The sequence below is a fragment of the Fopius arisanus genome, unplaced genomic scaffold (genome assembly GCF_000806365.1).
Source record: "Fopius arisanus strain USDA-PBARC FA_bdor unplaced genomic scaffold, ASM80636v1 scaffold00109, whole genome shotgun sequence".
NCBI lineage: Eukaryota > Metazoa > Arthropoda > Insecta > Hymenoptera > Braconidae > Fopius > Fopius arisanus.
This window is the reverse complement of record NW_011887848.1, coordinates 155,278-180,610: the sequence shown is the minus strand read 5'-3', so window position 1 is coordinate 180,610 and position 25,333 is coordinate 155,278. Positions and strand designations below refer to the sequence as shown.

Sequence of the window (25,333 nt, the reverse complement as noted above, 5' to 3'; positions counted from 1 at the left end):
ACGCCTGCATCTTCATCGAGCCTATGGCGTCGGCCGAATTCTGTGTCACATCGAGATTTACAAGCTAAAACCCCTGAATACCCCAAAAATCCTGAGAATTCCGATGAACCGGACCTATTTACCAATTTCTACGAAGATTGGCTGATCGAGGTAAGAAAAATAAACAAAGAAAATGACAAAAATTTCATTTTAACGACAAATTCTATTTTTCATTTGAGGCAGGAGGGGGGTGGGACATCGGCACGTTTCGCGAGTGCGTCATGGCGGCAAATTTTCGTTACAAATCGATTACATTGTACATTCCAATCTTAACCGAAGTTATTAATTTATCCTAAATGAATTATTGACACTCAGCAGTCCTTTGACTTCTCTCAAGAGCCTTTGAGATTGAAGTTTCGAGTGAAATTTATTTAATTGTTATACGACCCCTCACTCGACGTCCAATCGTAGAGAGATGTATTCACGTTTGATGTGTGATTAGTGAATTTTTATTTGAATAACAGGTGAGAAAAGATGAATAAACGACGGAGGACGTCTTCAGTCGCTAGTCGAGGAACGGAGGATGATCCTGAAGAAATACAACCTGAACCAGCCAAGAGGAGAAAAAAATTAGACCCCAGTGATTTGTGCCAACAACTCTACGACGTGATCCGCAATCAAAAAAAGGAAGATGGAACTTTACTTTGTGACGCATTTATCCGCGTTCCAAAGCGTCGACAAGAGCCCGGTTACTACGAAGTGGTTTCCAACCCCATGGATCTCCTGAAAGTTCAACAAAAACTGAAAACCGATGAGTACCGAGACATGGAGGACCTCGCAGCTGACGTTCACCTGATGGTGAATAACGCCAAGGCCTTCTACATGCGTACTTCTCCAGAATATAAAGATGCCACCGAGCTCTGGGAGCTCTGCGTTTCAACGAAGAATCGAATAATGGATGAGTACGAAGAAACCGAACCCAAGGGAAAAATAATTCTAAAAGTTGGAAGACTCTCTCGCAAAGTAGCAATGAAGCAAGATGAGTCTGAAGACACATCAGAGAGTTCGACAAATCCTGACGAGGAGTCGATGCAGCCTTACGAGGATCTCTTCATGGCAGTGATGACAGCAACAGATCCAACGGACAACAATAGACCCCTCCATACGGTTTTTCAATTAAAACCATCAAAAAAATTGTATCCAGAGTACTACGATGTAATCGAGAATCCAATAGACCTGAAGACAATTGCCAGAAAAATTCAAGAGGGAATGTACACTTGTCTGAGTGAAATGGAGAGAGATCTCTTGCTGATGTGTAGAAACGCTTGTCAATTCAACGAGCCAGGCTCGCAGATTTATAAGGATGCCAAATTGTTCAAGAAGATTATCTCAGCTGCTGCGAGAAAGCAAGAGTCAGGCTCCAGTATTCTCGCTAAATTGACAACACCTTCTACGAGAAGCAAGAGAGGAAGCAGAGGGGGACAATCGTTGATTGCTCAGACTGCTGCACTACCTGATGAGGATGAGGAGAGCGATGACGAGGATGAGGAGCCTACGGAGGTCGATGACAGTGACAATGCCCAGTGGCAACTATTTCAAACCATCAGAACTGCCCCCAATAGCCAGGGGGTGAGGATGAGCGAGTACTTCTGGAAGCTACCCTCAAAACGAATGTATCCAGATTACTACAAGATGATTAAAAATCCCATTGCCCTACTCCAAATTAGATCTAAAATAAAAAAGGGTGAGTATGGAACTGTGAGTGAAGTAGCTGGTGACATGAACATCATGTTTGAAAATGCAAAAAAATACAACGTCCACACCTCTCGTCTCTACAAATGCGCAGTGAAGCTTCAGAAAATAATGCAAGAGAAGGTCCAAGAGCTTTTAGAATTCGATCAGGACTCGGACTCTGACTGCGAGTCAGAAACAAATTCTCAACCAAAACTACTGAAACGTGCCTCCAACATGTTGACCAGAGGAAAGTACAAGGACAACATCCCCTTGAAGAAGCGCCTCCATGCCCTCGTTAAATGTGTTATAGAATACGTGTGCGAGGATGGTAGACAGCCCATGCTGATGTTCATGGAGAAACCATCTAAGAAAATTTATCCGGATTACTATCAAGTAATATCAGAGCCCATCGACATGCTCCAGATAGAGGCCAATATAAAATCCGAAAAATATCAGAACGAGAACGAACTCATTCAAGATTTTAAATTAATGTTCAATAATTGTCGACAGTACAATGAAGAAGGCTCTCTGATCTCCGAAGATGCCAACACCCTGGAGCGTGTCTTAATGGACAAAGTGAGGGAACTTGGACCACTGCCAGACAACCGTAAATCCATGAATCTCACACCAACCAGAAACGTTGGTCGACCAAAGAAAATCGTTCCTCTTCATCTCCAGAAGCTCCGAACAATGTACGACACGATAAAAGACTATCACGATGCCAAGGGTCGTCAATTATCCCAGATCTTCATGAAATTGCCAAACAAAAACGAATACCCGGATTACTACGAAGTGATAAAACAGCCCATGAACATGGAAAAAATTGCATCGACTCTGAAAACGAATGGTTACGATAGTCTCGATGAATTAGTCTCCGATTTTATTCTGATGTTCGATAATGCCTGCAAGTACAACGAGCCTGACTCCCAGATTTACAAAGATGCCTTAATCCTCCAACGTTTAGTACTCCAAACAAAATTACAACTGAGCGAGGACGAGGAGAGTGTACCAGACGTTCCAGCTGCAGTTCAAGAAATATTAGCGACAATATTCACTGCTCTGTACAATCATCAGGACGAAGAGGGCCGATGTTACTCGGATTCAATGGCAGAATTGCCAGAGCACGACATAGTCGATGGTAAAAAAAATCGTGGATTATCATTGGATCTGATTAAACGTAGATTGGATAAAGGAGTGTATAAAAGGCTGGATCGATTTCAAGAGGATGTCTTTAGCTGTCTGGAGAGAGCACGACGTCTATCCAGGACAGACTCCCAACCATTCGAGGATTCGGTTGAGCTTCAGGCATTTTTTTTGAGGACACGTGATGATGTCACTCGAGGTGGAGACCTCCTGCACTCACCAGCACTCAATTACACCCTCCTGGATCTTTCAAATCAGGTTGCCGAGTTGAAGCGTCTGAAATTTCAGCAGGAGTCATCATTGCCCCTCGAGGAAGAGTCATGCGATGGTAATGATACTAAGGAGACGGAAAAAATACCAGTTTCAACGGTAAATGTCAGTGAAAATGGGGGATCCATGAGTTTCAATCAGGAGACGTACAGAGACGGTGATTTCGCTTATATTGAACCAACCGAGAGGGGCATGGAGTGCTCGGTTGTGCTGATTGAGCGACTCTGGACCAACGTTGAAGGCCAACAGATGCTGTATGGGAATTTATTCTACAGACCCAGCGAGACTTATCACGTTGCATCGAGAAAATTTCTCGATAAAGAACTATTCAAGAGTGATGCACACGTCGCTGTACCTCTCAGCAAAATAGCTGGTAGATGCTGTGTACTCAGTGTTAAAGATTACTTCAGGATGCAACCTGAGGGATTCCTCGAGAAAGATGTCTATGTGTGTGAGTCCAGATATTCAACCAAGGCTAGGAGCTTTAAGAAGATAAAAGTTTGGAATTTTGATCCTGATAATTTGAGATTGGTTCCTAGGGACAAGAGTTTGGAACCTAAACGAGTTATTTCTGTCTATAAGGAGAGACTTGAGAAGCATAAGGAGGAGATTGCTGAGTTGGAGGAGGGAGAGAGAATAATGGAGAAGGAGAGACCCAATGTTGTGCTGTTTGATACTGGAGATAGTGAGAATACTTATTATGAGCAGTTTAATACTTGTGGAGGTGCTATCAAGACTGGGGATTTCGTTTATGTGGCGACTGAGGGTGGTAGACAGCAAATTGCACAGATTGATACGTTGTGGAGTACTAAGGATGGAAAGGCATATTTCAAGGGCCCATGGCTTCTCACACCTCCTGAGATACCCCATGCACCAACCAAATTGTTTTATAAGCAGGAACTCTTCTTGTCAGTTAATGAGTGCACTCATCCTATCGTCGCTATTGTCGGAAAATGCGCTGCACTCGATTATGGGGAGTACATCTGCAGTAAGTATTTTCCTTTGGGATTTTATTCTAGGTGATAAATTTCTGGAGATGATATCAAGGGTCGGAATTGTTTCATTGTTCACAGGTCGACCGACAGAAATCCCTGAAGACGACGTTTTCATTTGTGAGTCAACTTACGACGAGAGTAAAAACTTGATGAGAAAATTAAATCAGGATGGGTTGAAAAAATATAATCACACGTCGTCAGTGACTGAGGATGAGATTTACTTCTTCAGGAGGCCGATAAATCCGGCAAAGGTAAGTCCTCGATTCTACGTGATAACAATAAAAAATGAAGGAGATGAAAAATCCAAGAAGTAAACGATTCACTGAACAACAATAGTCTCTTCTGTGAAATAATTATTGATCGACCATTAAAAATAAATTTCAGTTTGTTCATTTTTTCATCTTTTGCTGCTAACATTTTACGATGTAATTGCTTTAGTTGCATGTGTTGCGTGTGTTGTAGGTATCGAGCGATGTGGCACAGGCACAATCACCACTCAAGTCAATCGTATCCAGTACAGCTCAATTTGAAATGGTAAATTATCTGTTTACTATTGCCTTTCATCGTCGAATATTGTCTTATCTTCCGTCAGCCAGTAGTTTATTATGCATGCTTATTTACCTGTCCACAAGCTCAGTCAGCTCGTGTTGTATTTTATTCATTTACCCATTTATTTTACTTTTTACTAATTTAATTGAACGTGCTAGTTGCTACGTTTGCCTAACTTGTGCATGAACATTTTATGCCGGCATATTTGTACTCTATTTCAGTTTATCATTAAGTTCTCTTCACTTTATTCATTCATTATTATTTTTGGTTTTTTGAGGTGCAGTTTAGTGGTGAAGTGGCCAAAATTTGGGTGGAGAATAATTTTTCTTAGGGGAAATAAAATATTTGAACCGTGAAATTACAGTCGATATGTTCCAATTATTTTAATTGTTTTGTTGTTGCCCGTAGAATTAACAATAATATTTTTTAGAGTTTTCATAATTGAATTTCAAGTAATGACTGGTTTTGTGGAGAGAATCTAATTAAATTTATGAGTAGGGGGTAGAGAGATTAATAAAAATTAGAGAATGCCACTTTAAAGCTAAACTATTCATTTCATCTGAAACAAATATAGAATTCATAAGTAATCATCGATATGTACAGAAGTACAAACACATGAGCACCTGTTGGGTTTATCGTTGCAACCAATTAAATGCAAAATCAAAGGTAACAAGACGAAGTGCCAAAATTTGAATTACGAGGAGGGAAACGAACTGTCGCGCTCGATTTTTTAAAATTGATTAATTACCATTTATACAAGTGAAGCGATGATTGGATAGAATAATGAGACACTTGCATAGAATCTTCCATTACCTCAAGAATATCCAAGTACTTCCCTCAATTAACAATCTCTTATTCCGAATTTTCATTAATTATATTTCGTTCAAATAATAATTATAATAACAATTGAAAGGAATGAGTGAAATATCGTCCTTTATTTCTGCGTTGAACTGTTGATATGAATTAATATTAAATAATTAAAATCATTTGCAATTTGCTTGCAATTAAAAAGAAATCAATAAAAATTGAATTCAACAGATAGTAATTAAATAATACAGAAGAAAAAGGAAAATTGTTTGGATTTTCAATAAATAAGTAAATTTATTCGGTTTGTCAATTCTTCAAATAAATTGATGATTAAAATTTAATTGTTAATGAAGATTAGTCAGATGATGCGAGAGAAAAGGATGGAGAAGAATAAAAAAAGATGTGTCTTACCACTTGGATATAATTAATGGAAAATTGTATGGAATAGTGAGTGAATTGGAATTAGAATTAATAGGTGTTATTGGATAAAATGAATAAATGGTATAGGACGCATCACCATTGCTACCGAAGCTGGAAGCTGAAGTGCTAGGAATGGGAGTGGGATTAGGCGTAGGGGAGGACAGCATGGATGCAGGTGGACCACCATCCGTTGGTTCCACCGAAGCTCAACCGGTGCTCTCCAATACTCAAACACCTGTATCTACTAAAAAGGTAGGCAACACGCGCTCTCAGACAATTCCTCATTAACTTATTTACTCATTATCCATTTGTCCTTTGAATTTCATTTGCATTTTATTTTACAAAGTTGCATTTTAGTTGTTTTTTTTTTCATGATTTTTGTTCCACTGAAAATATGCCAGCATATTTATCATTTAATCACAATTCGAAGTGTCAATATTTGATTTCATGTTACCATGAAATTGATTATTTATTGATTAGTAGGTGTGCACTAAGTCACTTAACAGTTTAATACGCAATAATTATATTTTTTATTAGAAATTCAGTGTTTTGGTAAAGGACAGGAGAGGAATTGAGAAATTTTTCGGAGAATCATTTCAGAGGGATTTATCAATTGGATGTTTCATCACTGTGTGATTAAATTACTCACTGAGATAGTCTGATAATTAATTAATGAAATTTTCGAATGATTATGTTATTATTAATGGGATATTAATTTCATCATTAAAATAAATTCTGCACTTTCCTCCTGTATTTTACCATTGCTTTGTCAATTAACTAATTTTTATTAATTGACGATGACTCTGTGGTCAGTGGATTTATTTTTTATCCCTTAAATTATGTCTTCTCTTCTCTGTTTAGAAAACAACGGGTAAGAAATTAGTTACGGGGTATATTTTGTATTCGAGTAAAATGCGAACGCAAATTACTCAAAATAATCCTGACTCTACCTTCGGAGAGATTAGCAGAATTGTTGGCAATGAGGTATTTATTTTAATTTTATTTTAACGTTTAATTTTATCCGAGATAACAATGAGTGTTAAATCCATGAGTAATACAATAATATGCCATAAAATGTGGACAGTATAAAATTAATTAGTAAAAAATTTGAATTGCAGTGGAGAAAATTGCCAGCTGGTGAGAAACAGGCGTGGGAGGAGAGAGCAGTCAAGATGAATGAAGGTGGTGAAGGTAAAACACCTGGTGCTGGAACTGGTATACCAATTGATCAGGTTTACGAGTGCTGCTGGGACAATTGTGATTGGCAATTCGAGGATATGACGGATTGTATTGATCACTGTATCGCTGAACAGAGTGGACATGTGCAATCGTCATTCATCAATGTAGCTCCAGACACTTCTGATTTCCAGTGCCAATGGAGAGGTTGTGGGAGAATTAAAAAAGCTGTTGCACCATTTCCAAGTGTACTGAGACTGGCAAGACATGTCAAGGAGGTACACATCTACAAAGGAAATGGCAGAATAATTCCTCCCAATGAAAGAAGCAAGTATGTACCATTAATTCCATTTCTTATTTTCGTCACTCTCCAAAAATGTTAACGATTTTTTAAATGAAACATCATTTACTCTAATTATTTCTCCGCAGGAATTTTATGGCATCGAAAGGACCGACGATACTTCCGCCAATGGAATCAGGTGAGATATGAGATAAATATGTATTATTCAATTTTTTATTGGGTTTTTCTTTTAGTGGAATCATCTGTTGCTATTTTTCAATTCGCAATTTAATTGTTCGTTCTCTCTTTTCAGAGAATATTCCGCTTTTTTCAGTTGGACCTACCGTTGCTCCACCGACTCCACCAAGCAATACCCCAACGGTTAAACAACCAGAGCCATTATTCGTCGCTGTGCCCCCGAGACCAAGTCGCCTTCTCCATTCTAATGCATATTTAAGGTGAGGTCAATTAAATTTTTAATGAACAATAAATAAATACGCAGTAAAAATATTCCATTAAGATATTCCAAAAATAGTTCATTTTGATTCTATAATTTTATTTCCAATCTTCAATATTTATACTATTTTTATTTTCTATATTTCTAAGGTCACATCAACATTTAAATAAAAAATTAATGTTTGCAGATACGTCGAAAGCTTAAACGTGGAAACTCGCTACATATCTAATTGGGACAAGCAGATGAATGCAACACCAGAAAATACACAAATCCCTGATGTAGCAAAACTACCAGCCGAGTGGCTTGGCAATGGTGTTGGCAATCATGGTAATGTCGTTAATGCCTTGTGGACACTCAGAAACATGATGATGCGGGATGTGTTAGCCATCAATAAAACTTTATAGTTTATCAATCGTTAAGATCTATATTCGTTCATATTTTATGATACCTTGAATAAATAAGAAAAAGAGAGAAGATACTAAAAGACACATTTGGAAACTAATTACTATTGAAAGAATTAGGATAGGGCTACAATTAAGACTGACATTTGATTTTTTTTTTTACCAATGCTGAAAAATACTTTTCTGATGACAATTCTTCATTCAGTTTCTCTCGATTGAATCAGCAGTTTATTGTAGTAGATTAAGTCGTTGTGAAATTACTGTTCTTAGGTAAAATAATTTTTTTATTCTATTCTGAGGACATCTGAGTATTAATATCTCTTTTTGAGGTATTATCATCGTTTGCCGTTCGTGACTATGGATTTCAATGATAACGAAAGATCTAATACCAGTATTGACTAATGTATCAAAATTAAGAAACATTATTGGTATTTTTTGTAGATTAAAAAAGAAATGAATTGATATTGTTATCATTTCCTTTGTACATTTGGATAAACGAATTTTTGCACTCAAAAATACGAGGGGGATGTGAGAGATTGGGGTGATGGGGGAATTTTAAAAATCGCTAACACGTCCACCGATCTGCCAGTCACCCCATTTTGTCGGATTCTTCTCCGATTCGGGGATGTATTCACCGCTCTTGGGATCGACTTCGATCAGAAGAAGATCATCAGCTGTGGAAAAATCTTGAAAATTATTTTCTCAGACAATTTAAATGGATTGAAGAATACAAAGCAATTATGTCCTGCCATTAATTGCCCTTTACCAATTATTTTAAAATCTCAATTTGTCTCATTTAATTACCCACCAGTCATTTCCGACTTGAGTTTCTCACGAAATTCTTTCATTCTCTCCGACTCATTCTCCACCTTTTCTTGGTTCCGCGAGATAAATCCTGGCATGTGAAAACAAATCCATTATTTAAATAAAAAATAATCATTATTGTCAATTACCTGTAGAAAAATTGAAATATCGGTTCTTCGAAATCGACCGAAGAATTAATTTCCGGGGAAACATTTTAACTCTTTTGCACTGACAAATGATGCATGAAACAGCTGAGAATCTTGAATATTTATTTAATTTGGTATTTATTGTTAAACAAATGAGCTATAATTAAAAATCAGAGACTCTTCCTTTTCGCTCCCAATCTCCATAACGAGTAGGTTCTGGCCCTCGAGGGCCTCCAACTTCTCCAGTTTCTGGATTTATGTTGTTCGGATGGGGTTCAAGCGGTTCTTTCTCCTGATACGGATGTTTTCCCTCTTCCAATTCCTCTAATTTTCCTGCCAAAATTATTTCAACTAATTATCATTTTACCAAAGACTTACTAGAGATACATTAAATACCCAAAATCATTCCCACATATTTCATTCATTATTATTTGAATATTAATATCATATTATTAATTAATCTATTATTAATCATTATGCAAGTACACAAAAATGATATTCTATTCATCCCTCAAGAATTTTAATTTCAATACTTTCTCTTGGACTGACTAGTTAAAAAATCACTTCAAACATGTGCCTGTTGATGATTTCTTTTGAAGTACCTATTGGTGTTTTCTCACGTAATTTCTTTCTGAATTCTCTGAGCCTCTGACTATCCTTAGGTCCATCACCATCATCACTCGCAAAACCCTGAATCATCCCTGAAAAACCCAAAAATAATAATCAACTCCAAATATTTAGGTTAGTTAATCTCTTGTCATTCAATTGGACAAAACAATCACCAGAATGAGTCCATTGTTTAATCGTTGTGAGTCCCAGTGTCTTTCTTGCAATTCCCAGCATCATGATAACGTCTTCGAACTAAAATACAAAAATCTTATCAACAATTCAACTGGCAATCTAGCTGGTGCTGTAGAATTCGTATCAAGTACCAAAATCGTTGGGAAACTGTCACAAATTATGAAGATCACATCAACAACAATTTAAGGAGGTAATAAATAATCACAACTCCGTAAGTCCAGAATTATATATTTTTATTCAATGTTTACATAACAAAATAATTGTATGTATTACAATAAGTTCTTTGGGGTAGCATTGGTTATGTTACCAATATTTGAAGATTCATGTTTTCTAGAAAGAAATTATGTGCGAAATCAGACGCTAAAATCTGTCTTTCCATTGATCGAACCTTGATGAGAAGAAATGAGAGACGTAATTAAAATAACGATTAGTACAAACAGGGAAATATCTGGAATATTAAAATAAAATTGGAATCCAGTTAGAGCTCGTCAGGTCGAATTGATTGTATTTTCTTTTGGCTGCTTTTTCCTGGATTAATTTCTCGTTTGTCTCGTTAATTTTTTTAAACAATCAGAAGCTCTTGTAATGATGTTGGAAGAGAGTTTGAGTGTCCTTCCGGCTGTTTATACTCTGACAGGCATTATCCACTGCTCTCAGGACTATGGGAGACCCACAACTAAATACTCCAACTGTATTACTCTGCAATATAATTATTAATTGCAAATTGATTTAAGAATGAGTTAATTTAAATTATATTAATTTATGAATTAATTAAGAAATCATTAGACGTGACTGCCAGTGGTGACAGTTCTGAATTTTATTCAATAACAGTTTTGATATTTAATAATATTTTGATATTTGATATTCATAGAAATTCTGATATTCTTTTAATTGAATGTAATTAGACACGGCGTAATGAACTGCATTGAAAAAGTTACCAGCAATAATCATGAATGAATAAACGTTTTCTTCACGATTTTCTGAATTACACTTACGTCTTTATGCATTCTGTCAATTGCTAATAAAAATTGAGAGAAATCCGGTCTTCCGAAGTGAGTGACTGCCCTCAAACCAGTGAATAGCGATTTATTTGCAATTTTTTGAAAGTGGCGTTCGCAGATGTACTGCAAAATTAGACAACAATAAAATATAAATCAACTCCAACTTTTCTCGTTTCTATTTCGACAACATCTGGGTGTTGATATTTTTTACCAATAAAATAGTTCGAAGATCAAATTTCTGATAGAACTGTGTGATAAAGATATGAACGGAGACGACATGTTTCACATCAACTTTCTCGACTTCCCTCAGGATATCCACCATCCACTCGAACTGCCTCTGACTCTGGGTGACCCAGAGGAAATAAATCTTCCGACTCCCCAAGTTCCAATTCTGATTGGTCTTATAAACGATATCCTTCAGGATCGATGCGAAAGGCGTCACCCCGATTCCACTTGCGATCATGATACAAATATTGTATTTATTCCAGTTCTGATGAGATTCCCCATAGGGACCATCGACATGAATCTGCAGTAACAAAATAACACTAACAAAATAGTAACAATATTAATTAAACGATTCCATTTCAGAAAAAATTATCAAATGTATATAACACTCCATTTATTGTCTCCAGGAATAATTTAATGTGGAGAAATATTAAATAATACCTTAGGTAGTTCTGAAAGTTCCTTCCTCGCAGGATCGAGTTTGTTCCTTAAATTAATAGTCCAAGGGCCAACAGACCGAATGTGCACCGAGAGAGTAGTTTCATGAGGTGCTGAGCTCAAAGTAAACGGATGATACTCATTGGTATTGAGTGCTGGACAGCATATTCTCACCCACTGTCCAGCTTTGTACTGGAAATGTAGTGGCTTCTGGAAGATCAAACAGCTGACATTGGAAGGCAATATTTCCACCTTCAACAGAGGTATCTCAATGGTCTTCCTCATGGCTGTAAATATTTTATCGATAGTAAACAAAACAACAGGACCACAGAAGAAATACTGGAAATAAGGGCCTTGAACGAGTCGTCCACTTCCATGTAGAATCATCAGGATGTAAAATAGGGGATAGAGGCAGTGACCGTAGTCGAACCACTTGTAGAGTCTTCTTCTCACAACTGGAAGAGAGCAAATAAAAATAATTCCGGTAACAAAAGTGAGTAACATTGATGTTACTCCAGTGATTGTTCCCCAGACCCAGTAGTGAAATTTCGGTAGCTCGTGCGATGCGTGAAAATAATTTCTGAATAAACACGTGAGGTCGTCAGCTGTTTGCGTCGATATGTAGTAGAAGTTGAAGCCATGACCGATTACGTGGATCAGGGTGAAGATGAGGGCCCAGCAGGCGATGTACTTGTGCATCTCAATGGCAGAGTCGAAGGGAATGTAAAATTGAAGAACTGTATCACGTAGGATTGTTATTATATTATGGCACATTGTTACCAGAAGACTGGAGAATGCGAACATCATCGCCGAGGCTGCACCTCTCGTCACTGACACACCGAAGCTTGTGATCTGCCTCAGACCGTTGTGCTCTCTCAAGAATGTGTAATCTGTTAATGAAAATTTTCATTATCCATTTCATAAATTCATTTTTTTAAAAAGAACTCTGGAGATTTCTCAAACTTACAATGAAATCTCTCAGCAAAGATCCCCAGCAAGAATACGGTGTAGATTATCACCCAGAATATCTCCAGCTGTTTGTTAGCCACAAATTTCATGATCGGATGCCACTGATTATCATGAAGACTTACGCTCTTTACGATATCCAAATTGTCAGCCATCGAGTCAACAGCTTCGTAATCAGAGTGAATTGCCTTTGTTCCAGCAACTCTCATCCTCAAGTCCTTGGGATCGGCGTACAATCCCTCGACGGTTCTCTTAACTTCTCCAATGAATTTCGACTTGACCGTTGTTTTTCCCATGTGCAATTTTTTATTGGCACCCTCAGCAGTGACACTGAACTCCAGCTCGGCATAACTCAATTTGTCATTGAACTCACCAAGAATATTTTTAAAATCCATCAGATCAATCGTCTCCTTCCCAGCCAATTGCGCTTCATCCATCATAGAGTGGATCAAAGAATCCAATTTATCATCAGAAATATCAGCATTCACTGTATCCATGAAAGACCTCAACATGTCAGCAAAATCTTCACGTTTCAACTGTCCAACTCCATTGATATCATACATATCGAACAGGAGTTTGAGTTTATCCTCAGCTGTTCCCTTCAAAAACAACACCAGCATGTCAATAAATTCTCTAAACGATATAAAACCGTTTTTATCAGTGTCAATGAGGTTGAACATTTTTTTAACAAATTCAGAATCGGCTCGCATCGTCAATGCCTCCGCAAATTCCAGAATTGTCAGTTCAGTGTGAATGACTTCTTTAGCAACTTCAGAATCGATCTGAAGTATTTCATCCTCCGAATGTGCAATATTGAAAGCCTGGGAAAAAACAACACGAAAAAATTGCTCCAATTTCTTCTGTCGGACTTTCATAGTAACGGCTTGTTTCAAAACAGCTATTGTAGTGATTCTGGCGACAGTTTCTCTCTCTACACCGATGTCTATTAAAAATCTCTCGAGTGTAATGACAAATGCATTTCTGAGGTAGATCGATGCGAATTTGAGGACCAGATCGTAATTGTGTTCAACTCGGAGAAGCAAGTAGTGACTGTCATGTCCAATAAACATGAGAACTTTTTTGCACACCCGGAGATCGAGAGCTCTTGTTAAATGTCCTAGAGTATTTTTAACTTCAATTTGTCTGCTGTTTCGATTGAGATGAAGAATAGCATATCGCTTTGGAGTTGAAAATCCAATCCATTCGTAAGCTGTGTGCATATTGGCTGAGTCCTCTGCACTAGGTGATTTAACTAGTTTCGCACGTAACTTGTCATTTTGTCGACGAGCTCGTTGCAATTTAATTGCTATTAGTAGAAAAAATGCACCGAAAATAGCGATTGTTGAGGTGAACGTCAGTGTAAAGGACACTTGGCTGTTTGCGAAGTAATCGTAACTCCCCAGGGGAGTGCATTCTTCTGTCTTAGCTTCGGTGACTGGGGGTGCATGCCAGCATCCTATTCGGGTGCCATTTGCGTATTTGCAATCCCCTTCGGACAAGAAATTCGAGCAATTCTGGTGGAATTCACTCCTCGATGTTGGAACTCTGAAGACATTCAGTGGGAGATCCTCTTGGTCGATGTCTGTGACACTTATGAGAATATCACGGAATTTGAGCTTTAGCAATCGTTTGATCTCCGATCGTTTGAATAATCTGAAAGTTATTAATTTATCAGGAATAATGTATTATATTTGTATTATGGTTGGATATTTATTGCTATCGCTCACCCATTATTCTCGTTCTCAAACCAGAATCTGTCTCCATTCCGAATTCTCTTGAATTGATCAGCAATGATGAGGGTGAAGAGTTTTCCTGGTCCATCCCCAGTCTCCATTATACCTCCAACCCAAAGATCGATATTATTTAAATCGTGATTGTACAATTGCTCCATTTTCTTCTTGATTTCATCGTCAACGTTCACGAAGTGCGACCAGCTTTCAATCTTGTGCAATTTGTAAAACTCCCTCACGGTATTATAATCCGGAATTCCGTGATCGCGCGCCCGTTGAATATTCAATGCCATGAGATCGCGACGTGAAAATTCCAGGGGTCCGAAGACATTTCCTCGGAGATCTGGAACAATTTTGTGATCCTCTGCTTCAGCTAGTTGAACTACCATTCCTCTCAGGAGATCCTCGATAACAATGTGTCCATCAATTGTTTTACCATTTTGGCGAAGTTTGTTCTGCGGAAAATTCAATTGAGTACTTTAAATTTATATTATATTCTCTAGAGACTAGAAAAAAATTATGAGGCGTACGTCATTTTTTAATTTGATAAAACCATTATTTAATATGAATTATCCTAAATATTATAATATTATATACAACATTATAGAGATATCATATTATTTATTAATAAAAAAATTCAAAACAATCAAATTTGATACTGAATTGAATTCTAATTGACTTGAATTTTTAAAGAGAGAAATTTAAAAAGTTTCTAATTACATCAGATTAATTTACAATTTTTCCACGTGATTATTTATTTAAATACCTCTGTCAGCCAGAAATTATTGCACGTGCGAATGGCCTTGGGGATGTCCTCACGGTATCCGCACCCCTCTTTTCCACTTTTTCGTCGATAAACCCCAGCAGGAACCAGTGTATGTCCAAATCGAAATGCAGCTGATTGAAAAAATTGTTCGATTTGGGGATCAACGGATGGATCGTATTCTGTCAACAACAAAAGAAGACATTTATGAATTGACAGTCTTAAAAAAAAAACTGATTAATATCTATTTTATCTATTAACTTTCATAAGGAGGCAAACTCTCCCCCAGCCACTGGGGCAGCCACTCGTACACGACGATACTCTGCTGGGAAGCAATCACCCATTTTCTCGCTTCATTATAAATTTTTTCACCACTCCATCGAGGATTCTGCACCTTCAACACCTTCGCTATTGCATTGTGCCATCTGAACCAAATAACACCAAACGACAGCAAGAAAGGATTCTCATTGCCTCGGGGATTTCCCAATTCTGAAATAAAAGAAAAAATAATTAATCGACATCAACTGAAGCAGCAAAAACCCATCAGTAAAATAAAAATTCCCGGATTTCAAGAAAAATCATAATTTCGACAGACGAATTGATTGAAGAATTAAGAAGAAATATAAACTGATGTTTAACAATTTAATAATTCATATCTCGACTTCCTAGTGGAGTTTTGATTATTTTTTTGAAGCTCAAGGTCAAGCTCATTAAGCTCATTAAGCTCATTAAATTAATCAAGCAAATCAATTCCTGAGGATTTAACAGTGAAATAGATGCACTCTCTAAGTCTTCCCCGGGGGGTTCTCACCCTCCAGCCCCTATCCCGTTTAATTACAAAGCTCTCGATCCGAGACGCCCTGAATGCAGCCCTCGACGAAGAACTTGCCAACAACCCCGATGTCCTGATAATCGGTGAAGAAGTAGCTCAATACAATGGTGCCTACAAGATAACTAAAGGACTCTGGGAAAAATACGGTGACAAACGAGTGATAGACACACCGATAACCGAGGCTGGATTTGCAGGAATAGCTATTGGTGCAGCAATAGCTGGTCTACGTCCAATCTGTGAATTCATGACATTTAATTTTTCCATGCAGGCGATAGATAGAGTTGTCAATGCAGCAGCCAAAAATCTCTACATGTCAGCTGGTAAATATCCAGTGCCAATAGTGTTCAGGGGTCCTAATGGAAATGCCAAGGGATTGGCAGCCCAGCACTCTCAATGTTTTGCTGCCTGGTACATGAGTGTTCCAGGATTAAAAGTCATGTCACCATCAACCAGCGAGGACTACAGAGGATGTTTGAAGGCTGGAGTCAGAGATCCAGATCCAGTGGTTATTCTCGAGTCAGAGTTGCTTTATAATATGGAATTTGAAGTGTCTGATGAGGCATTGGATAAGGATTTTGTGGTGCCCATTGGGAAGGGGAAGATTGAACGAAAGGGAAAGCATATTACTATCGTATGTCATGGACAAGCCACTTGGCATGTCATGAGAGCTGCTGAAATTCTTCAGACTGCGGGGATTGATGCTGAGGTGGTGAATCTGAGGTCGTTGAGACCGGTTGATTGGAAGATGATATTTCAGTCCATTGGAAAGACTCATAGGCTCATGGTTGTCGAGCTGGGGTGGCCTAGATGTGGGGTTGGAGCTGAAATTTGTGCTACTGTTATGGAGAATCCGGTTTTCTTTCAGCTTGATGCTCCTGCTGTTAGGTGCACGGGAATTGATGTGCCTATGCCTTATTCTGAGAAGATTGAGTATGAGTGCACTCCCAAGGATCATCATATTGCTGAATATGCCAAGAAGGTTTGTGGCACGAAAATATGAAGAGTTTAGGAGAAAGGGAATATTCAGCTCTCAATGATCTTTCGGAAGAACTTTATGTGAAAATGAAAATCGTATGGAAGAATACACTGAAATTAAATGGAAATGGGAATGAGATGAAGATGAAAAATGAAACTAAATGATTAATTAATCTTGTTCTTAATTATTTAATCAATTCTTCGCGAAGTCAGTGTTTCAGAAAATGAAAATTTCATCTGGACTTCTTCATCCTATCGTAAGTTTTTTAAAATATTTTCAGAATTGTTCTGGATTTTTGGATGGGAATTGTCGAATTTCTTAACTCACTGAAGAATCTCTGAACATCTTCCAGGGAATGTCGTTTTATGTAGTCCCCATGTCGAGTCGGTGGAGGTGGATTAAACATTGGAAGTCTGACTTTATTCTCCTCAGGATATTGCCCGTCCAAACTGGAGGCCAACAAGCCATCATCGACGAGTTTGTTGTTGCCATCCAGTCGAAGATAATCAGACCAACTCTTAGTGATTCCGTAGATGAGACCTCCGTCGAGGAATGGCGTTATTTCATTCAGCTAAAATAAAATATCCAATCGATTAATCAATTTTCCATTCGTTTTTACTCTTCCTTTACTTTTCCCCTCGAAATACCCAATTAGTTAATTTCCATTAATTGTGGGAGAAACAAATATTGAAATTCCTCATCATTCGTGACAATTCAGGAAAAATCTTCCGATAATTTTCTCGTTCCAGGGATAAACTAATAATTAATTCGAATATCTATCGATTGAAATAAATTCCGGAGTTCAATTACTTGTTGTCGGGGATTATTTGGAGATTGTCCAGTTCGCTCATCATAACGAGTCCTCAATACAGGCATTACTGTGTGATTACTGCTCGTACGATACGGATGATTCTTCGGGATTTCTATGTTTATGTACTCCGGTGGACAAGCTGGTCTCTGAGCATCCAAAATTTCCTCAACTATGTGTTGTCCTTGAAAATCACATAAAAATTCATTGATAATCATTAAATTATTAAAGAATACCGAAATAATTCAGATTTTTACTTGAAAAAACATTAATTAACAAAATGAAATATCAAAATATTTCCCAATGTTTTTCTTCTTCATTTGAGTAATAAATTTATCAATAAATTATCAAAATTATTATCAATTATTATCAATTATTATCAATTATTATAATTATCATCATTATTATTATTATTATTATTATTTGTAAACAATTTGTTTACACGAATGAATAATTTCGACGATTTACTGATCAATTTGTTTTAAATTACAGATTACATTTTGAAATTAATAATTAACTTTATTAATAGTGTTGTTTATAAGTTTATTTAATATGAAGCTTTTTCTTTTTGATTGTTTTTTAGTGATCGGAGCATTAACTCACCGAAAAATACGAGTAAGACATTTCTACCGGTTCTCGATTTCATTCCGATTTCACCATTCAGCAGTTGCTCGCTGAGTTCCAGGGGATTTGGTCGATTCTTATCAGCGAGTTTGTAGACACCATCGCCGTAAGCAGCTCGACTTACCCTCAGAAGTGGTGTATCAATAGCACCTCGATCAGGCCTCCCAAGATTATTGTACCATCCGTCGTATCCTGGATATTCAATCGAATCCTGACGACGTGGTCGTGTTGAGTCTTTGGGATCGACTTTTCCAGTTATTAATAAAGGGATTATGTGATCTTTTGGGGTATAAAGAGGTGGGTTCGGTTTCACTGTTGTACTGTCTCCATTCGGCTCGTCAATCTGTTATAAATATTTATTAACATTTACATTGAGTTCGTTTATTTTAAAATAATCAACAGTTTTTTTTGGACTAGGAGTTAAATCCTCAGGAGATTCCATTTCGTTGATTTTTTATTCATCTGACTTTTTTTTATATTGTTTATAATTAAATTCAATCAACTCAAATTATTGACGGAATTATGATAGTTTAATTTCACGAATGGTAGAACCGCAGTCGCATTTTTGAACTAATTATTTTTTCTTCATTTTCATAATTGTATTCTTTAATTAAAATTACCTCAGGTGGACCCGGCTGAATCGGTTGAGATCCATTATCCTGCCCCATCCCCCCAAATCCCATCATCACAATAATAAAAAATCTCTTCATCCTGTATGTATTCCAAAAACTATAAAAACCAATCTTTAAAAAAAGTTTTCAATGATCCTCAATAAACTGAAGACTCATTTTTTATTTCCAGATGATCAGGCACTACCGAACTCCTGCTCTCAGTCCCTGAAACTACTCTAAGGAAGTCTCAAATTATCCCGGTTTGATAAATCAACCGGAAGCTGCTGAATTTATCTCGATGATTCATCGACGCAACAGCTCGCAACAAAAAAAACTTGGAATTTCATAATGCCATATCTCCGTTCAAAAATTCTCCGATTCTCCATCATCACCCGCCTCTCAATAATAGCCCTCCAATTATTTTTCAACGCAATTTGTCCAGATCACGTAGCAGACGCATTCAAATCTCCACAGAATCCCGAAGAAAAAATATCAAATTTCGACAGATTAATTTCATTTCTCCTAACTGGATTGACCCATTGGGACTCTGAATATTACCTACACATAGCTAAATATGGATACACCTACGAAAATACCCTAGCCTTCTTCCCTCTTTACCCAATGACGATCAGAGCCTCGGCAATTGTTCTCAAAAAAATTCTGTTTTTTCTAAATTATCAGAGTGTCATTACAATTTCTGCGGTTGCAATCAACTTTTTTTGCTTCATTAAATCATCATTAATCCTTTACGACCTGACGTCTGTCCTGACCAACAAGAAAATGGCGTACCGATCCGCCATTTTGTTCTGCATAAGTCCAGCATCCATCTTCTTCACTGCGGCTTACACTGAATCAATGTTCTCGTACTTAACATTTCATTCCATGCTTGCAGCAGTGAAAAATGATCGATTCGCAAGTATTCCCATCGGTCTGTCCTCATTACTGAGATCTAATGGATTAATCAACGTGGGATTCCCCCTTTTCACTAGTTTAAGAGATTTAATTCACCGATTTTCCGTCCTCAAAGCAAAAAGTTTCACAAAATTATCAAAACTAATCGCTGGATTAAAAATAAGTATCTCCTGCCTCTCTCAAATGTTTAGTACAATATTATTATCAATTGCACCATTTTTATTATTGCAGACTTATTATTATGTGTTGTTCTGCGCCGAGAGTGCCAATTCCACATTTATTTTACCACATGTGAAAAAATTTGGGGATGATAATGGATTAGTAATGCCTGGAGGGGAAATTCCCTCTTGGTGTTACGATAAAATCCCGTCTGCGTACTCTTACATCCAGAAAAAATACTGGAATGTAGGTTTTCTGAATTATTACGACTTGAAACAAATTCCCAATTTTATTTTGGCATTCCCAATAATCTTTATGATGTCAAAATGTATTTTTGGGTATTTTAGAGAGAATTGGGGAGAAATCGTGAGTCTGAGAGTTTTCCGTTTGGATTTCGAGAGGGAAAAATCTAAAGAAAAAAATTATCCAGTACTGATGTTTCCGTTTATAGTTCATGGATTATTTTTAACTGTTTTCTGTATTTTTTTTGTGCATATACAAGTGAGTACAAGACTCCTCGGATCAGCTAGTCCACTTTTGTATTGGTACTCATCAATTTTAATGTCCGAAGGGGAACGTAACGACTGGAATGATAAGGATGAAGGAAAAATCTACCATAAAGTATTTTTTAAGTCGAAACGATGGACAACCGTTGAAAAATTCGTTATTGGATATTTCCTGGGCTATACCGTACTCGGTACGTTTATGTACTCGAATTTTTTACCTTGGACTTGAATTAATTTCATGTATTCCCCATTGGTATAGACAATAAATAAAGGTTTCTATTTATTTTTCATTACAAAGTTTTGCCTTTCAATTAGTGGTAATTCATTCAATTATTTTCAAGGTAAGTTCGATTATTAATTCATTTTTTTATTTAATATTCATTTTCCTATAAGAATTATCGTTTTTTCAAAGATCAAATAATAATAATAATAATAATATATTATTATTATTATTATTATCATATTATTATTATATGCAATTCTATGTGTTTATAATTTATAAATAATACATAAAATCTATATACAAATATTTTACATATTTTATAGCATAAATTGTGCGAAATACATAAATAAGAATTGTCCCATTAAACAATTCAATTAACATTCTCTTTACAGTGTTTTTTCTTGTGTCTCAATATTTCGATGGGTGTCAGCCACATAATCTCTTTGCACTCCTCACACTCATACTCTTTACAATTACTTTTCCTCACAGCCTTAGATTGACTCCCACCTTCTTGATTTCTTAAAACATTTTTTTTCCTTATCTTACTGCACATTCCCTGATGCTGTAATTTTTCGATAGTCTGCAGAGTCCCCTTGAAATCACAATCAGGACATTCCCAAGAATTTTCCATCATCTCTGCTATCATTTTGTCACTCCAATCATTTTCCAATAAGCAGTTGTAAGTGACGTAATCACTGACTCTAATTCCACCCTTAATGGTATTTGAAACGCAAGTGAAATTGTGAAAGGGATTACTTTCCCCGAGAGAATTATAATTTTCTTCAGGTCCAACGTAAATTTGACTCAAATCTGCAGGCAGAAGTCTCTTAATGGTGTAAGGAACGCTCGTGTGCATGAAATCAATTAAATCTCTGCTCAACTCGTACTCCATCTCATCTAATCTCTTCGATTCCTCCTCCTCATCCACCTCTTCACTTTTATCCATCAGCTGTTTCTTCAGCAGCAGATCCCACCGCTCTCGAATTCTCATCGCCCTGATCAGCAGATTCATTCCACTATCGATTAACGGAAACTCCAGTCTCAACCAGTTATCACAAATGATAACAGACATAACGGAATTCGTGTCGATGTCATGAGAGAATAATAAAAGAGTTTGAGCAGCTGGCATTCTCAATGTATTAACTAAATACGGTTTTGTTGTTTCAAGAAGCGATAAATAAACTAGTACCTGATGTTTAGGACTCACTGGAGTCTTCGATTTGAATCCTGGAATATCAATGATATCAGGCTCCTCCAGCTGAAGAATTTGTGGGTGATTACCGAAATAACTCATTGGATGAAGTGCTACGTAGGGTTTTGATCTAGTATGAAAGAGCTGTTCACTCATGGATTTGCAGTAATTGAACTCATCAGCAATAGAAAATTGTGGATATAATCCACTGCAAAGAATTAATTTCAACATTGTCAGATCTTTGTAAGAGCATGCAGTACTGGCGTTGACTAAATTCTGAACCTGAGAGGCATCATTTCTCATTCTAAACTCCACGTCTTTAATATCGATGTCATCATTGTCATCATCATTATTCAATTGTAGATCGAATTCATCAACTTTCAACTGCTTTCTCCTCCTGCTATTCGACGTTTCCTTGTACGTTCTTTTCAATGACTTCAGGAGTCTGAGTTCTCCATGTCTCAGGGCTCTATCGGCGCTCGACAGCGATGAGTTTGATTGTTGATTATGATTCCTCATGAGTTTGCAGTCTTTGAGAAGATCTTTGAATTGATTTCTCAATTTTGTCATCTCGTAGAAACGCTGCTCCTCAAGGCCTCGACGTCTGCACCATTTTCTGCTGTTACCACTGGTGTTTCGACCCTCGTGATTATTCTCGTGCTTGACTTCTAGCCACTCTCTGTAGGCATTGAGTAAAGTAATAGGATCTCCATGATCGGATTCCAATTTTTTTCGTGAGGTTTCACAATCCGAGTCCTTAAACGCTCGATTAGTGAATGGATTTTGAATGCTGAGGGCTGCAGCTAGAGACAGCACTGGCTCCACTTGATGGAAGATCGATCCCATTATCAACATTTTGCCTATTGTGATGTCGACGGGTAGTCTCGATAAGGTTCTACCGATGCAGGTGAGTTTTTCGTTATCTGTGATTGCTCCGTGCTCTTTGAGAGAGAGAATAGCATTTTCAAGACTCTGGGGAGGTGGTGGCTCGATGAAGGGAAATTTTCGGGGATCCGGAAGACCCATTGCCATCATCTGGAGGAGAAGGGAATCCAGTGGGACTCGTTGAATTTCTGGTGTTGAGTATTTTTCGAGGGACGTGTAGTCCTCTTGAGAGTAAACCCGATAGCAAACACCTGGACCTGTTCGACCTGCTCGACCTTTACGCTGCTCAGCGCTCGCCTTTGAGATCCAAAATTCCTTCAGACGTTGAATTTTGCAGTTTGGATCGTAACTCATCTCTTTAACCTTTCCTGAATCAGCGACAAATCGAATTCCATCGATCGTGATGGAAGTCTCAGCTATATTAGTCGACACTATGCACTTCCTCACCCCCTCGGGGGGATAATCAAAGACTTTATCCTGCTCTGCGATCGAGAGGGTAGAGTGCAGGGCCAGAATTATCCAGTTATTTTTCTTCTGAGCGTACTCCTTTGCTGAATCTACTACAGCTGTTATCTCACTCATTCCACTGAGAAAAATAAGTAAATCCCCTTTCTCATCTGAGGGATAATTCGTGTCGATTAATTGGAGAATCTGGACGTAGGGAGAAGGATTGAATCTATCATTTTTGTACTTGAAGTCATCAATTGTTATCGGACGGTAGAGGAGTTTAATCGGGTAGAGACGACCTGGCACTTGAATTATTCGGACCTCTTCTTTTGCGAAGTAAGAGCTGAAGAGTTGGATATTTATAGTGGCAGACATGAGGACGATCTTGAGATCTGGTCTCTGGTAGATCAAGCACTTCATTATTCCCAGGAGGAAGTCGCCGTAGAGGTGACGCTCGTGTACCTCATCTAGGACGACAACGTCGTACTGAGAGAGACCGGTCTCGGATGAGACCTGGCGCAGTAGAAGTCCCTCAGTTATGAATGTTATTTTCGTATTTTGATTTCGTTGCTTCTCGAAACGAATTTGATATCCCACCACTGGGAAGTTCTCCGTGAGAGTCTCGAAGGCAACGCGTTTCGACAGCGAAATGCAGGCGATCCTCCTCGGCTGGGTACATGCTATCTTCGTGAATCCAGAGGTGTACAAATATTGAGGTACTTGTGTTGATTTTCCACAGCCAGTGTCACCAGCAATTATTACAACTCTCTCTTGTTTAACAGCTTCGATTATTTCCTCTCTGTACTTTGCTACTGGCAAATTCCTCTGGCTCTCTCTCAACTTCTTCAACTTTCCAAATTTCTCTTTCTGCTTGAAGTCCAGGTACAGCACCAAAATCTCCTTGAATTTAAGTAGCTTGGAGGTATTTAAATCACTCGTATGTGGAACTCGCGCGAATATCTCTTCAAATTTCAAATTTAGCTTCAGATTGATGCAAAGATTTTTCTGGAAATTCTCGGGAACATCCCTGGATATCTTTTCATCAGACTTTCCATCTTTCTGATTTTTCCCCAACTTATTCTGGAGAGCCTCATATTTTTTTACAAATCCCCAGAAGTCCTCTGGGTCTTGCACTAAATTTGGATTTGCTGAGAATATTTTATTCAACTCGTACCTGAATCTGGTAAATGTCAAATCATCAGATCTCTCCGATGACCTGTGATTCTTCAATCCTAAATCACTTGAAGACCCACAATCATCGGAATTTCTCCCTTTTCTCTCATTTTCTCGGTGATTTCTCGATTTTCTTGGTGAATTCATCGTTTTAAAACGTCAGACATTCCACTCTTAACCTCAAAACATTCCATTTCATTAACGTTTATTCTATTTTCGCAAGGATTTCCTTCACTTTTGGCACTGAATCAATTCACGAATTGATAAATCTGTGAAATTACAGGTGTCAAATATTTTTTTACAATGATTGTTTCTTCCGATGGTAAACAAATAATAAAAACCAGGTTTATAAACAAGTGGAGATTTTCGGGGTTCAGTAATATCATGTGATTGGTGAAATCCCTCTGATGGAATAAAGTCAAAAAATTTGAAATCACCTTTCGAGTCATTAATAATAATTATCATTCTTATTCCTCTATTATTAAATAATAATTATTATACAATATGGACTATGTTATTCAGCGAATTTTGTAAATCCGTAGAAGAATAAAGCATTCTCATTAACAATTTAAATATCTCGTTTATTTACAATAATTATTTAATTATTCCAGGAATTACAGGACTTGAGGCGAAAAACCATTTTTTTGAAAATTGTTCACGTATTTTTTTATTCTTACAGAATGGAACAATTATTTAGAGGGAATTATACATTTATTCGTCGCGAGTACATTCACTTGCTGGAATTCAATTATTTAATTAAGGCCCGGATGGACTGTCTAGAAAAGATAATTTACTCCGAAATTCGAATTCCCAATTACTTTGGCAATTAATCGTTTTTTTTCAATAATTGTTAGCTAGCGTTCTAGCGGTTGTCAACAACTAGGCCGCTAGCTAACAATT

At 37.4% G+C, this 25,333-nt stretch overlaps 7 protein-coding genes across 9 annotated transcripts; 3 read left to right on the top strand and 4 right to left on the bottom strand.

Annotated features, from left to right (window-relative positions):
• Window positions 1-16: 16 nt before the first annotated feature.
• polybromo (protein) lies at window positions 17-8,298 on the top strand. 3 transcript variants are annotated; one of them, XM_011312935.1, is made up of 10 exons: window positions 17-150; window positions 504-4,114; window positions 4,200-4,372; window positions 4,584-4,655; window positions 5,985-6,149; window positions 6,759-6,881; window positions 7,016-7,404; window positions 7,503-7,552; window positions 7,667-7,811; window positions 7,998-8,298. In XM_011312935.1, exons 2-10 carry the CDS (start codon window positions 514-516, stop codon window positions 8,212-8,214), a joined length of 4,935 nt encoding a protein of 1,644 aa, XP_011311237.1. In that variant the 5' UTR covers window positions 17-150; window positions 504-513; the 3' UTR covers window positions 8,215-8,298. The 3 variants fall into 3 exon arrangements, with proteins under 3 accessions (XP_011311237.1, XP_011311238.1, XP_011311239.1); XM_011312936.1 differs by lacking the exon at window positions 4,584-4,655; XM_011312937.1 differs by lacking the exon at window positions 5,985-6,149.
• Window positions 8,299-8,411: 113 nt separating this feature from the next.
• Window positions 8,412-9,310, bottom strand: LOC105271399 (uncharacterized). The gene is made up of 3 exons (XM_011312929.1): window positions 9,165-9,310; window positions 9,020-9,106; window positions 8,412-8,885 (listed from the first exon to the last, which is right to left on the bottom strand). The coding sequence occupies exons 1-3, from the start codon at window positions 9,226-9,228 to the stop codon at window positions 8,767-8,769; spliced, it is 270 nt and encodes an 89-aa protein (XP_011311231.1). The 5' UTR covers window positions 9,229-9,310; the 3' UTR covers window positions 8,412-8,766.
• On the bottom strand, window positions 9,265-10,500 carry LOC105271400 (succinate dehydrogenase assembly factor 4, mitochondrial-like). Its single transcript, XM_011312930.1, has 4 exons — window positions 10,094-10,500; window positions 9,944-10,022; window positions 9,764-9,862; window positions 9,265-9,494 (listed from the first exon to the last, which is right to left on the bottom strand). The coding sequence occupies exons 2-4, from the start codon at window positions 10,005-10,007 to the stop codon at window positions 9,325-9,327; spliced, it is 333 nt and encodes a 110-aa protein (XP_011311232.1). The 5' UTR covers window positions 10,008-10,022; window positions 10,094-10,500; the 3' UTR covers window positions 9,265-9,324.
• LOC105271402 (dual oxidase 2-like) lies at window positions 10,179-19,131 on the bottom strand. Its single transcript, XM_011312933.1, has 12 exons — window positions 18,946-19,131; window positions 18,305-18,668; window positions 17,704-17,885; window positions 17,221-17,464; window positions 15,347-15,574; window positions 15,089-15,267; window positions 14,320-14,777; window positions 12,594-14,245; window positions 11,630-12,516; window positions 11,175-11,489; window positions 10,958-11,086; window positions 10,179-10,661 (listed from the first exon to the last, which is right to left on the bottom strand). Exons 1-12 carry the CDS (start codon window positions 19,033-19,035, stop codon window positions 10,533-10,535), a joined length of 4,857 nt encoding a protein of 1,618 aa, XP_011311235.1. The 5' UTR covers window positions 19,036-19,131; the 3' UTR covers window positions 10,179-10,532.
• LOC105271401 (pyruvate dehydrogenase E1 component subunit beta, mitochondrial-like) lies at window positions 15,588-17,018 on the top strand. The gene has a single exon (XM_011312932.1). The coding sequence runs from the start codon at window positions 15,862-15,864 to the stop codon at window positions 16,915-16,917; it is 1,056 nt and encodes a 351-aa protein (XP_011311234.1). The 5' UTR covers window positions 15,588-15,861; the 3' UTR covers window positions 16,918-17,018.
• A 129-nt stretch (window positions 19,132-19,260) lies between the features above and the next one.
• On the top strand, window positions 19,261-20,796 carry PIG-V (phosphatidylinositol glycan anchor biosynthesis class V). Its single transcript, XM_011312934.1, has one exon. The coding sequence runs from the start codon at window positions 19,285-19,287 to the stop codon at window positions 20,740-20,742; it is 1,458 nt and encodes a 485-aa protein (XP_011311236.1). The 5' UTR covers window positions 19,261-19,284; the 3' UTR covers window positions 20,743-20,796.
• Window positions 20,797-21,007: 211 nt separating this feature from the next.
• On the bottom strand, window positions 21,008-24,823 carry LOC105271398 (probable ATP-dependent RNA helicase DHX34). The gene has a single exon (XM_011312928.1). It carries the CDS (start codon window positions 24,578-24,580, stop codon window positions 21,107-21,109), a length of 3,474 nt encoding a protein of 1,157 aa, XP_011311230.1. The 5' UTR covers window positions 24,581-24,823; the 3' UTR covers window positions 21,008-21,106.
• Between the last annotated feature and the right edge of the window lie 510 nt (window positions 24,824-25,333).

Excerpts from the sequence above, each read along its gene's own strand:
- polybromo (XM_011312935.1), top strand. The coding sequence starts at position 514 with ATGAATAAACGACGGAGGACGTCTTCAGTCGCTAGTCGAGGAACGGAG. Across the intron at positions 6,150-6,758 it reads CACCTGTATCTACTAAAAAG|AAAACAACGGGTAAGAAATT; the intron begins GTAGGCAACACG and ends TTCTCTGTTTAG. Across the intron at positions 7,553-7,666 it reads ACTTCCGCCAATGGAATCAG|AGAATATTCCGCTTTTTTCA; the intron begins GTGAGATATGAG and ends CTCTCTTTTCAG.
- LOC105271399 (XM_011312929.1), bottom strand. The coding sequence starts at position 9,228 with ATGTTTCCCCGGAAATTAATTCTTCGGTCGATTTCGAAGAACCGATAT. Across the intron at positions 9,107-9,164 it reads ATATTTCAATTTTTCTACAG|GATTTATCTCGCGGAACCAA; the intron begins GTAATTGACAAT and ends TTCACATGCCAG. Across the intron at positions 8,886-9,019 it reads ACTCAAGTCGGAAATGACTG|CTGATGATCTTCTTCTGATC; the intron begins GTGGGTAATTAA and ends ATTTTTCCACAG.
- LOC105271400 (XM_011312930.1), bottom strand. The coding sequence starts at position 10,007 with ATGATGCTGGGAATTGCAAGAAAGACACTGGGACTCACAACGATTAAA. Across the intron at positions 9,863-9,943 it reads TAAACAATGGACTCATTCTG|GGATGATTCAGGGTTTTGCG; the intron begins GTGATTGTTTTG and ends TGGGTTTTTCAG. Across the intron at positions 9,495-9,763 it reads ACGTGAGAAAACACCAATAG|GAAAATTAGAGGAATTGGAA; the intron begins GTACTTCAAAAG and ends TAATTTTGGCAG.
- LOC105271401 (XM_011312932.1), top strand. The coding sequence starts at position 15,862 with ATGCACTCTCTAAGTCTTCCCCGGGGGGTTCTCACCCTCCAGCCCCTA.
- LOC105271402 (XM_011312933.1), bottom strand. The coding sequence starts at position 19,035 with ATGAAGAGATTTTTTATTATTGTGATGATGGGATTTGGGGGGATGGGG. Across the intron at positions 15,268-15,346 it reads GAGTTTGCCTCCTTATGAAA|AATACGATCCATCCGTTGAT; the intron begins GTTAATAGATAA and ends TGTTGTTGACAG. Across the intron at positions 11,087-11,174 it reads ATCTTCGAACTATTTTATTG|TACATCTGCGAACGCCACTT; the intron begins GTAAAAAATATC and ends CTAATTTTGCAG.
- PIG-V (XM_011312934.1), top strand. The coding sequence starts at position 19,285 with ATGCCATATCTCCGTTCAAAAATTCTCCGATTCTCCATCATCACCCGC.
- LOC105271398 (XM_011312928.1), bottom strand. The coding sequence starts at position 24,580 with ATGAATTCACCAAGAAAATCGAGAAATCACCGAGAAAATGAGAGAAAA.